Genomic DNA, 11,980 nt, shown 5'->3' on the forward strand with positions numbered 1-11,980 from the left:
GAGGGTTGCAATCCCGTTGCCGGTCCCCGGTACGGGGGCAACACTGAGGGTTGCGATCTGTTGCCGGACACGGAAAAAGACAAAAGACAAAAAAAACAAAAAAACAAAAAAAAACTTCCAACTCCCAACAGCTAGGAAAGGGAAGGGTTAATGCTTTATTGAGCCTACCATGCTGATTTGAGCAATACAGAGACCGTTGAACATGTTAAATATTTTATTCACATTGTTTACAAAGTATATCCACCTGGAAAACACATAAATCCAAAAATAGATTATTTTACAGTAATTCACATTTTTAAAAACAAGTTACTTTTGAAGTTAAGCTCTAAGCGTGGAAGTCTTCAGCCTGTATTGTGGTTCAGTGCCTCATCACTTGCTGATTCCTGCTCTGATATGAAGTCCTAGGGGCCGGCCACCTAACTGTACATCGCTAATAACTTACATACTGATGACTGATGAGAAAACATCAGTGCAGATTCTAACCCGTGAACATTTATTGGTGTAAATTCACTGTTGCTGCTTTTTTTATTAAGGAAATATGTGTTTTAGGGCTTGAGCGCACATCAGGTAGGAAGACATAATGAGAGACTCAATTTAATTGGCCATTACGGAGTTGTTGGGACATTTCCAGTTCTATAAATGTTTAATGTCTTGACCACAGACGGAATAAGTGAATCAGGATTTTATCGTGTTGACAATTTGAATCATAGAAACAGCAGTGATTTGGAAATTTATGGAAGTGTCTGTTGACCAGTAACTCTTTGCATATCTGATGTCAGCCACCAGTTAGTAGAAGAGGGGAAATAAACTCAGCAACAATTAATAATGTAGCTAATTTTAAGGGTTTAACTCCAGAAGGATGGCACAGGAGTTTTGCTGAGCGGTCAGAAAGATGCTATGGTTAAGAAATGTACTATTAGCCTATGCTAAATTCAGTTCTATCTCATGATGGCTTATCTCTTTTATTAATTAAGAAACTTTTCTATGGAATTTAACTTTAATGATTTAAAATCTAAAGCATGTATATCTTACATCTTACTCTCTTCTGCTATAAGTTACAAACTAATCACATTTTATTTTATTTTCTTTGTGAGCTGCCACGGTTAACCATCTAACAACTTTTGAACCTTAGAAATGGGAGTATTGGATGTGTCCCTAATGGCAGAATTGGACCCTTGTTCTCTGAGCAATACCAACTGGCATTGGTGTTGTGGTTCTGCAACTCTTGATTAGGGGAACAATGTTTGATCAAGGTACCACAAAAGATTATTCCCTCCTCTCCTTGGGGTGAGGAGAAGGGTTTCTTAAGGGTTGCTGCCATCACCCCAAGTAGACAACAACTCTGAAACCCAATGTAAGTTGAGATGTGGAGAAATTTTATCAGCACGTTTACAGGTTTAAAAAAAAAACAAAAAACAATAAAAGCCCAAAATGACTTTCAAATGTCTATTGCAATCTGATTGTTTAAAAAGAGAAATCCATAAAATGAGCTCGATGCCTGGAGCAGGTCATAGCTTGTCTTCCTGCCACCCATGTGCATTTTTTCCAAATTTGTACACTAGCCTTCGGTCAACCCGCTCCAGAATTCCTGTTTTATAGTAGTATCTGTGAAAGCAAACAGAAGAGAAATCGGGGAGGGTTTGCACCCTAGGAAAACAACAGAACTTAAACACTCTCTCCTTCTTCCTCTCAGGTGACAAGGCGGGTCTTTGGTTACCCTGGTATTTTCACACCCTGCTATCAATTTACACTTAAACCTTTCCCAGACATCCTGAAGATTGAACCCTACCATTCTCAGTTCAAAACGTGTTTTGTGTACATGTGCGAGATGGCCTGGATTCAGAGTGATCCCTGGGGAATACTGCCAAGAATGAAAAGGACAGTGTCAATTTACAAACCATAATCCTACCTGTAATTAAGAGCCAAAGTGCTATCTCATGACCTTTCCATTATCAAATAAAAAGCTGCAAAAACAGTGTAATTTTCTATAGCTGGTCATTTTATATAACTCTTCTTGAAGGCTCATGGTACTTTCTGTTATTAACTTACCTCAGAGCTCTGCTCAACTTTTCATATGTCATTCTGTCATTTTTCTTCCTTTGTCCCCACATCTTCGCCAGGGCTTCTGATTTAACCACCCGAAAAATTCCTTGTTCCCTATCTTCCCATTCCAGAATGCCACAGTTTTCTTCAGGAGATAGAAGCAGGTCTCGCACAAATTCCCATAGATGAGAACTTTGGAGGCCTTTTGAGAAGGGGAAAAAAGTTAGCTACTTAAAAATATATATATTTTTAATCTTAAGAGGAGAGTTGTACAACTTCTCATTAACCCACGAGAATTACTGCTTCCAGGGGTATTTCCCATAGTTATGACTGAGTGTTGTACTTGGAACCTTACCAAGCTGTGAAATGTCTGTCTTCCATTAAAGCAATTGCAAACACACAGACAGAGACACCAAATTTACATTGACTGTCAACACTGTGGCTCACGGACACTCTTTACTCTGTGGGACGATGGATTAATTCTTATGAAATGAATGAGATGACAGTCAAATTATCTTTTCATTCTTCTTTCTGGCAGGTAGTATGGTTGTACTAAGATCCCATAGCCACAACTGTCTGGGTAGATCAATCCCACAATTTTGTTTTTCATGAAGATCTGGTCTTTCTCTTGTTCCATTAGTGGTCAAGACCGGCTCTGGAATCTGCTTGGGTTTGGGTCCTGAATTCACCTCTTCCTACCTCTGTAACCATAACCTCTACAGTTGCCTTATTTGTAAAATGGGATACTAAGAGTAACTATCTCATGGGATAGGGTAGAGGATTTAATGACTTAGTACATATCAAGTGATTAGAACCATATGTAGCATGTAATGATCACTTTCTACACAACGATTTGTGAAACCGAAGGCTGGACTCTGTGCTGGGCAGACCGCCTAGTGCTGGGAAAGGCTAACAGAATTGCCAGCTCCTGGGTTTTCTTTTCTTTCCTTCCCTGAGTACTTCAGTGAGAAAGACCCACGGTGGACCAGGAAAAATAAACTCTTATTCAGAAATACAACATGGTTAGAAAATTTACTTCTTCACTTTTAATTCTTATAATGCCATTTCCAAGTGAGAAGAAATAAATCTGATTTTGATAACATGTGTGACAGCAATCATACATGTTATCACTTCTTTACTACCTTTCTTGGGACATAACTGGTCCCACTCAAACCTTTAGCTTCGAAACTTATTAATGCAGATCATGTTGTCTCAGGAATGGATTTAAGAAATCAGAAGTGAAAAATGGCGTCTCCGCACTTACTTGTTCGACTATGACTGTGACAGTCTTGACTCTTGATGCCACTTGTTTTCAAGCAATTGGAATCAGCATCTGCAATAGAAGGATTTATAGCAGTGGGAAGGAATGCAGTGGTCACGTTTAGACTTCAAAGCACACCAAAATGAGCAAGCATCAGTTAAATGCCTTTGAGGTAGAAGACACCATGTTAGGCACGTTGGGGGTGATTAGTGCATGGGAGTTGCAAAGATATCAAAGCCGTAGTATGTGCTTTTAAGGAGTGTTGGTTGTTTGTATTTAGCCCTGGGGACCTACTGTGTGCCAGGTGCTGGACTTGGTGCTGGGGATACAAGAACGAATGTGACAGACGTGCTCCCTGCTCAGGTGGAATTGAAGCACAATGCAAGTGGCACGAACACATCGCTCATTGGTTTAAGTGTCACAAAGAAGCAAGACATTAGATAGAGAAAGGGTGGGGGAAGTACGTACTTTAGAAAGGGTGGCTAGGGAGGGCCCCACAAAGAGGAAACATTTATGCTAAGAGACAAAGATCAGAAGGAACCAGTGTGGGGAGGTGGAGAAGAGCATTGCAGGCGAGGTAGCAGCGTGTGTAAAGCCAGGTGTGGAGAGAGTCCCAAGAAGCAGGTGTGCAGGTGCCCGGGCCAGGGTTCTGGGGAAGTGGGTGGCCTTCTTTGGAGGCCGCAGTGAGAACTGGGGACTCTATATCAAGGTGTGAAGTCAAGATCCACGTTAAGAAGATCCTTCCGGCTGCTGTGCAGAGAACAGACCAGAAGGGACCCAAGTAACAGCAAAGAGACTTGAGCTTCTGGATAGTAGAAAGCAAGGTATTAAGCCAATACTGCGAAAAATTGTAACTTGCTCTGTAAGTGTCAATCTGAGACAGCTGGACAAGCATTGTCCCAAAGCAGTGCATGATTTTTAAAAAGGTGGTGCTGGATCTGTCCCCTCCTGCCCACATTAAACCTCTGCCTCTTAGGGGCCGACCTATGGCTCACTCGGGAGAGTGAGGTGCTGATAATACCAAGGCCATGGGTTCGGATCCTGTATAGGGATGGCCAGTTTGCTCACTGACTGAGCGTGGTGCTGACAACACCAAGCCAAGGGTTGAGATCCCCTTACCGGTCATCTTTTTAAAAAAAACCAAAAAAAAAAAAAAAAAAACCCAGAAAAAACCTCTGCCAAGATCTTCTCTTAGTGTTGGAGCGAACAGGACTGAAGCCATGTTGGAACCTAAAACCACCTGGGCTGAGGGGCAGGAAGCGGGCAGGATTTTAAAATGCAGTTTTTTTTTCTCTCCACTCTTTCTTTCCACCTCTTGACTTTCTTATCTTGTTTGCTAAATAAGAGAACAAGGCTGAGAAGCTAATCAGTACTTAGCAAAGCTAACAGTTCTTTCTTTGAGACTTGTAGAGTTGTGAGAAGTGATCAAGGCTGAATGACTGGAAGCTGACCCCAGGCACCAGCCAAGTCAACCAGAGCTCTGCAGAGCAAAACCACACAAAAGACGTTGCAGAAGAATTGATTCTACTCTGCAGCACATCAAAATCCTGTAGGGTCCTGAGATGAAGGTGAGGATGAGAACAGAAACCAGATGAGGCTTTGGCAAGAACTTATACCTGACTCACAGACACGCACCCTCATAGCTCACATCTCCTTCCCTCCTGCTTTTCACTCCCCATGTTCTGTTCCCTCAACCCCCTCTTTAAAAACCTCTCAGTAAACCTGAGTCTGGGAGACAACTTTAGCCTGGCCCCTTTCCTTCAGGTTTACCGGAGAGGTGGGTTTGCCTAACATCTCTCCTCAGGTCACTGGCATTCCTGAATAAAAGCTGACTTCTGTTTTCACCATTTGACTTTTGATTAGTTTGCTTTTGTCTGGAGACAGGCAGCTGGGCCTGGGAGTTCCATATCAATTACGCGGAGCCTAATGTTTCCCATAACATTAGTCCCTGGCTTGCCTTCTCCAGCCACACCGGCCCCTGGGCTCTTTCTGAAACAGGCAGGCACATTCCACCCCTGGGGCTTTGCCCTCGCTTGTCCCTCTGCCCAGAATGTTCTGCCCTTGTATATCTGTGGGTTCACGCCCTCATCTCCATCCTGTCTCAAAATCACCTTCCGGTGAGGCCTTCTCTGACCACCAGGGTTGGAATCGCACACACTGGCCTCTTCCACGTCCACCTCCCTTACTTTATTTATCACCTTCCAGCACGTTACATGATGTATTTATTTACATAGTTCCCTGTCTGTCTGTGCCCACTAGAGGGCAGGATTTGTGTCTCCAGATGCATCCCCAGCACCTGGCACAGTGCTGGGCATAGAGCAGATGCTCAATAGGTATCACTGAGCAGCCGCTATACTGCCTACACCTACTGTATAGTCTAGTATACCATAACTACTCAATGAAGGACTACATATGCTGTCAGGGAAGGAATGGCATCCTGTGCATCACATGGTCGCCCAGGGTGACCTGTCTCAGTGCCATTGGATCATGTCACTCCCTGGCTGATCATCGTGCAGCGGTTCCCTGTTGTGTCCAGCAGGAAGGCTGCCATGGGAGTCAGGCCTTTCAGAAACTCATCCCCACCCAAATCTCCAACCTTATCTCTTTCCGCTCTTCAATTTCTTTCCTTCTCTTGGGTCAGATGGTCACAATGGGGCTAACCTTTCCCCTGCCTCAGGACTTTTGCACAGGCTCCCTGCCTCCCACTTCTATCTGGCTGACTCCCGCTCTCACAAGACCTCTTCAGGAGCCTTCTCTGAACTTGTCCTCTGGGCTAGACCCTTCCTGAGTCCCACAGCCATCTGCGTGTTCCTCCGTATCATAGCACTGGTCCTGTGCTACAGTAAAAATCCATCTTGACTCTTTTTCTCTTCTCCTAACAGCTGATGTTTACAGAGTACTTACTAAATGCCAAGTGTTTGTTAACTGCTTCACATACAGTATATCATTTAATCCTTACAACAACCCTGTGTGATATTATTGTGATTTTCATTTTATTGAGGAGGAATTTCAAGCCCAGAGAGTTTAAGGATTTTATCCAGATAGTGGAGCCAGGACTTGGACCCAGAGAGTACACATTTCAAAGCTAATGTTCACAGTGACTACTTTATCCTGTCTTTCATAGCAGGAGTTTGATCGACACTTAGTGACTAATTATTAGCTCAGATTTGCTGAGTGTTTGCTCTATAGATGTGCCCTATAATGCACATCTATTACTACGCCCAGACCTAGCCACTGTTTGGATTTAATCTTTTAGGAAGAGAGAACACAAATGGAGTCATAAAAATAAACAAAGGTGAATTATTAATCATGAATAGGCAATAAGCTTTCACTGAAATGCCAAAATGGCAGGAAGTGGGAGAAAAAAATTACCCTTTTAATTTTTATGATTTTTCCTCTGTGTTTCGGATGAAAGATATTTGCCTGATGGGATGAATGCAGTACAGGTCAGCATGAGGTAGGGTTTTGGGGATGGCTGGTCTTGCCAGGCACAATCCTGTTCTGTCTGTTCCTAGTTCTTCAGTGGTGGCTTCAAATGTATTCATGGGTTGACCAGATTCATGGCCTCGCTTGGCTGGCGGTGGCCGCCATGGCAGGGGTGGCGGCAGAGGGGCTGAAGTCATTACTGCGATGTCAATGTTGAGGCAGTTTCCCAAATCAAAACCTTCACAAAATCAGCTGGTGGGTCTTTAGCAGCACCTCAAACCCACTACATTCCTCTGCAAATGCCAGTGGTGTTTCAGGGTGCAGCTCCCTGCCTCACCCCTGTCTTCATTGTGAATGTGTCTCTGCAGCTGAGCTGTGCCTAGTGTGGATGCGTGAAGGCAGGGCCCAGGCTCTCTGCTGTCTGTGAGATTTGGAGAGGTTTGGTTGGCCTTGAGACTGGACACTTTAAAAATCAGGCCAAAGTATATAGTCTCAATCACTGATTAAAATCATAGTCAACCGTCCTCCAGAGGCTGGGATTAGGAAACCCCAGGTGGCAGGGTTTCCAAAACAAGCTCATCACATACCCATGACACGAGCAGTCCAGCCACAGAGCCCACACCCCATGCCAAGATAGTGCAGAGAAGCTCTGAGGCTCTGGAGCAAGGAGGTGCCCTGCTGAGAATATGGACTCTGGGTGTTGTTCTTGGGCTTGCTGTGTCCTCCACTGGCATTTGCAGTGGAGACGGGAGGGAGGGAGGCAGGTGGAGACAAGAGACCAAGTGGGGAACGCTGGGTTGCTTCACTCTGGCCAGCTCTGATGGTCTCATCGCTTGTGGGCCTGGGCACCTTCAGTGGGCACTAAGTTGAAAATCATCCTCTTGTCGGCAGTATTGTCCAGCTGGACCCAGACCTAGAGGAGTCCCTGGACCTTGGGTCTCAACTGAGTGAAATGCAGAGTGAATAGGAGGGCCTGGGAGCATGGGTGCACGTGCATGCGCGTGTGTGCATGTGTAACACAATGTATAAGAGCGTAGGCTTTGAGAAAATGAGTTGGAATCCCAGCTCTGCATTTAATCACGTTACTACACCTCTGGTTTCCTCACTTACAAGTGCAGATAACAGCACTACTTAATGGAGTCATGATGAGGATTAAATGAAATAGTGTATATAGAACACTGGGCATGATGGCACCATACCTGGCACATAGTAAGTGCTTAAGCAATGGTAATGATAGCTATTCACCCTCATTGAAGACCCAGTGGAAACACTGCCAGAGGCCCCAGGGTGCCACTTTGTCCTCACTGGCCAGGCCTTGCCTCTGGATGGCTCATCAGCATTGAAAGGCGGATTCTCATTTCTGGGTTGGGGGTATCTGAAAACATGAAACATCACAGGGACCATAGGCACTGTGACCATATGTCTTGGATTTTCTAGAATGGGCTAATTGGATAATCTACCAGTGTGTTGTCCTTATACCTACTCTTGTGCCCGTCAAACTATACATTAGGGTTTCTGTTTGGGAGAAGTGTGGTCATCCAGGCTGTGGAAGAGCCAGAGAAGGGCCCAGGGGAAGGCTGTGGTGTCCTGGCTGTGGCAGCAGAGGCTGGAATATGGCAGAGCCTGTGGGGCTGGTGTTCAGGTGGACTCACCAGACTCCTTAACCCTGAGTTCATTCTAGAAGGTGTGCCCCTCTCAATTGGGGCAGACTGGGCAGAGCCCAAGGCAGCCACCGTCCCACTCTGTGAGTGCGTGCTCCAGAGATGCCAGCCCAGAACCTCGCCCACCACTTCTGCCTCTGGAAACGTCCCTGCATCTCTTCCACATTGCTGGTCTGGGCCACCATCATCACCGTCCTGGGCAGTAGCCTCCTTAGCTAGACTCCTTTCTGATCCACACACAGCAACCTGAGAGATCTTCTTAAAATGCAAATGAGGGGGCCGGCCCGTGGCTCACTCGGGAGAGTGCGGTGCTGATAACACCACGGCCGTGGGTTCGGATCCCATATAGGGATGGCCGGTTAGCTCACTGGGGAGAGCGTGGTGCTGACAAAGGGCCGGCCCGTGGCTCACTCGGGAGAGTGCGGTGCTGATAACACCACGGCCGCGGGTTCGGATCCCATATAGGGATGGCCGATTAGCTCACTGGGGAGAGCGTGGTGCTGACAACACCAAGTCAAGGGTTAAGATCCCCTTACCGGTCATCTTTAAAAAAAAAAAATGCAGATGGGATCTCGTCATTTCCATGCTTACAACCCGTCAGTGGCTTCTCAGCCTGCTCGGGATGAAATACAAGCTCTGCTGCCTGTAAATCTGCCCTGCCTTGGCCTCAGCTCCTGCCCCTCCTGCTGGTGTGCAGATGGGATCTCGTCATTTCCATGCTTACAACCCGTCAGTGGCTTCTCCGCCTGCTCGGGATGAAATCCAAGCTCTGCTGCCTGTAAATCTGCCCTGCCTTGGCCTCAGCTCCTGCCCCTCCTGCTGGTGCTGCCGACGCTCTACCAGTGCTGTCCGAGAGAACTTTCCGTGATGGGGAAATCTGAGCAGTCCAGTATGGCAGCCTCTGACCACCGGTGGCTACTGCGCACTTGAACTGTGGCTAGTGTGACTGAGGGGCTGAATTTGAATATTATTTAATTTTAATCAGTTTAAACGGCCACAGGTGGCTAGCGGCTGCTGTATTGGATAACCTAACGCTAGACCCTCTGGCCTCTCTTGGTTCTTTCTCAAAGACTCCCAGATAGTTCCCGCCTCTGTGCTTGCCATGCACTCCCTGTAACCTTTTCTTCCCTCGTTTCCTGGCTCACTTTTGCTCATCCTTTAGGCTTCATTTAAATATGTCCTCCTCCAAGTCTTCCCTGGTCCTCAGTTTAAGTGTGATCTTTCTTCCATTACACACCAAGCACCCTGCCCTTTCCCTTTATAATGTCACCATGACCAACAATTACATATTTATTATTGGGATTGTCTGTTTAACATTTCTGTCCCTCCCTTGCTCCAGTGAGGGCAAGACCTAAGTTGTGTTCCTCGCTGCAGCCACAGGGCCGAGCTCTGGGCCCGGCTCATAGTAGGTGTTCAATAAACGTTTCTTGACTAAATGAATCAATGAATGAATTAAAAGGGAAAGAAAGAAATGAATGAATGAGGGCATCAAAGGCGTTAAGGGCTTTGGATTTAGACACACCTGGGTCATCCGCCGCCTTCTAATATGTCACTTTTAACCTCTAAACTTTATTTCCCACCCCTATAAAAAGGCTATGGTACTAGTACTTGTCTCATAGGGTAGCTGGGAAGATTACCTGAGATAATGTCTATAAAGATTTTAGCACAGGGCCTGGCTCATAGTAAGTACTCAGTAAATGTGAACTGTGATTCTCATCTTTGTCATCGCTGTCATCATCGTCATCATCACCATCACAGTGAATCAAACTGTGGCTGGTCAGTCATACATTCAGGTAACATCTACTCCTAAAGAACTTATGGGGCAGACCACCGCTTCCTAGCTCATTGTCTACCTTTTGCTGAGAGGGAGGAAGGCTGGTAAGGGATCCCCATTTATAGGTGGAGACACCGACACCTGGAAATAGGGCCGGTCAGGGCAAGCTAGCTGCGGCTTAAAAGAGTAAACGCCTGCCTGGGGCTCCAGCCTTTGGACTCAGACACAGTGATGGCTCCTGGGCAGGGGGGAGGCTCCTTTCTTCAAGGGGCTTTGCCGGGGTTGGACTGGGTAGTGAAAGCTGGGATTTATAACCCCTAGGCTGCTGTGGATGGGTCAGAAGGGGTTCCACCAGAGCTAGGAAACAGTGCGAAAATTTTGTTTTTAGGCAGGCAGAGATGCTACCCCTGTGGACCCTGAATGCAGGAAATTTGCAGAACACAGAACTGCTCATGCTTGGGCAGCTGGGATCCATGGGGCAGGGCAGGGCAGGGCAGGGCAGGGCATGTCTGCTTAAGACCACAGCATGCAGCTCATGGACCTGCTTTTCCTGTGCTAAAGTTCCCCAAATGAAATAAAATATCCAAAAACCTTCTTTAACCAGGAACTGCACAACCTGAACCCTCAGTTGATTGTTGGGGACTTTAAGGAGAGAAAAAATAAACCATAACAACGTGTCCCTCTGTGTCTGCCCCTCCACTTGCACCTCTCCGAGGCCTTGGAAGCCACCCTGTGCTCTGCCCTCTCTTTGCAGAGGACTGAGCAGAAGTTCATGATTGAGCAGAGGTTCATGGAGGAAAGGGCCTGCCCAGGACCATATCTCCTCCTGGCTCTGGGGCCGGGACCTTTGCATGAGACTTAACAACTACTAGCACAATAATCATCATCATTTAAAAGTGAAAGCTCTATAGTTCCCTTTCCTAAACTTTCTCCATCTGCAAAAGTGAAACAGGAAGGGCTGATCTCCAGAATCGACAAGGCCACTTGAGATTCTCCATCATCTTATAATTATAAACTCGACCTACTTAGGAAACTCAGATTTTTCATAAACATTATTGATCACAAGGCCTCTAATGGTTAGTGATTATTATTATTATGGCTACTGGTACCAGTTTTTGGAGCATCTACACTGCTTGCACACACCAGGCATATTGTGTGCATTGTTTTTCAAACTCACCACAACCCAGCAAGGGTCACACCATTTTCTAGATAGGGAAAGAGAATCTTGGGGAGGATAGCTAATCCACAGACCCAAGCTGTGGTCCCAGAGTCTCACACCCACGCTCTTTCCACCACACTTCTCGCCACCGTCTTCTGGAAGTCTGTGATTGTTTCAGTGCATCAACCTTTTAGTGTGGTCCTAAAAGAATGATCAAGCCCATGCACCCAACAACAGCCCTCACATAGCCATGGACTGCTTGAGCTTGGTTACTTACAGTCTTTGATGGTGGCCTTCGTCTCTTCAGTGTCATTGAAAAAGGAGTAGCCTGGGAAAGAAAAAGAAACCCACAGACCACAGCATGAAACCCTGGCTTCCACTGGCCAGGTCAGGAGAGGAGGGGTTACGGGAGCAAGAGTGCCTGTCCCCTCTGAGGGGTGGTTTTATTTTAGAAGGAACCTTGGAGACCATCTGGCCCTTATGGAGTCACCCTGAAGCCCCCCTGAGTGGTCTCTTTTTCTTTAAACTTGGAAAGAGCACCTGGGGCCAGGTATCCCAGCAGTGTGGGTCTTCTGAGTGGGCCCTGGGGAGTGAGGCCTGGTCTGGGGGCAGCGGGCTGGGCTCTGCACTGGGCTGGACCACTGACCCCTGTGTGG

The 11,980-nt window shown here is 46.4% G+C and overlaps 1 protein-coding gene across 1 annotated transcript; it reads right to left on the minus strand.

Annotated features, from left to right (window-relative positions):
- Nucleotides 1–973: 973 nt before the first annotated feature.
- On the minus strand, nt 974–11,652 carry ELF5 (E74-like factor 5 (ets domain transcription factor); the record flags this gene model as incomplete). Its single annotated transcript, XM_008564169.1, has 4 exons — nt 974–1,605; nt 2,050–2,245; nt 3,308–3,376; nt 11,602–11,652. Coding segments are annotated over 4 exons (413 nt in total), but the record flags the coding sequence as incomplete, so codon positions are not given.
- Nucleotides 11,653–11,980: the final 328 nt, after the last annotated feature.

The sequence above is a fragment of the Galeopterus variegatus genome, unplaced genomic scaffold (genome assembly GCF_000696425.1).
Source record: "Galeopterus variegatus unplaced genomic scaffold, G_variegatus-3.0.2 Scaffold17026, whole genome shotgun sequence".
NCBI lineage: Eukaryota > Metazoa > Chordata > Mammalia > Dermoptera > Cynocephalidae > Galeopterus > Galeopterus variegatus.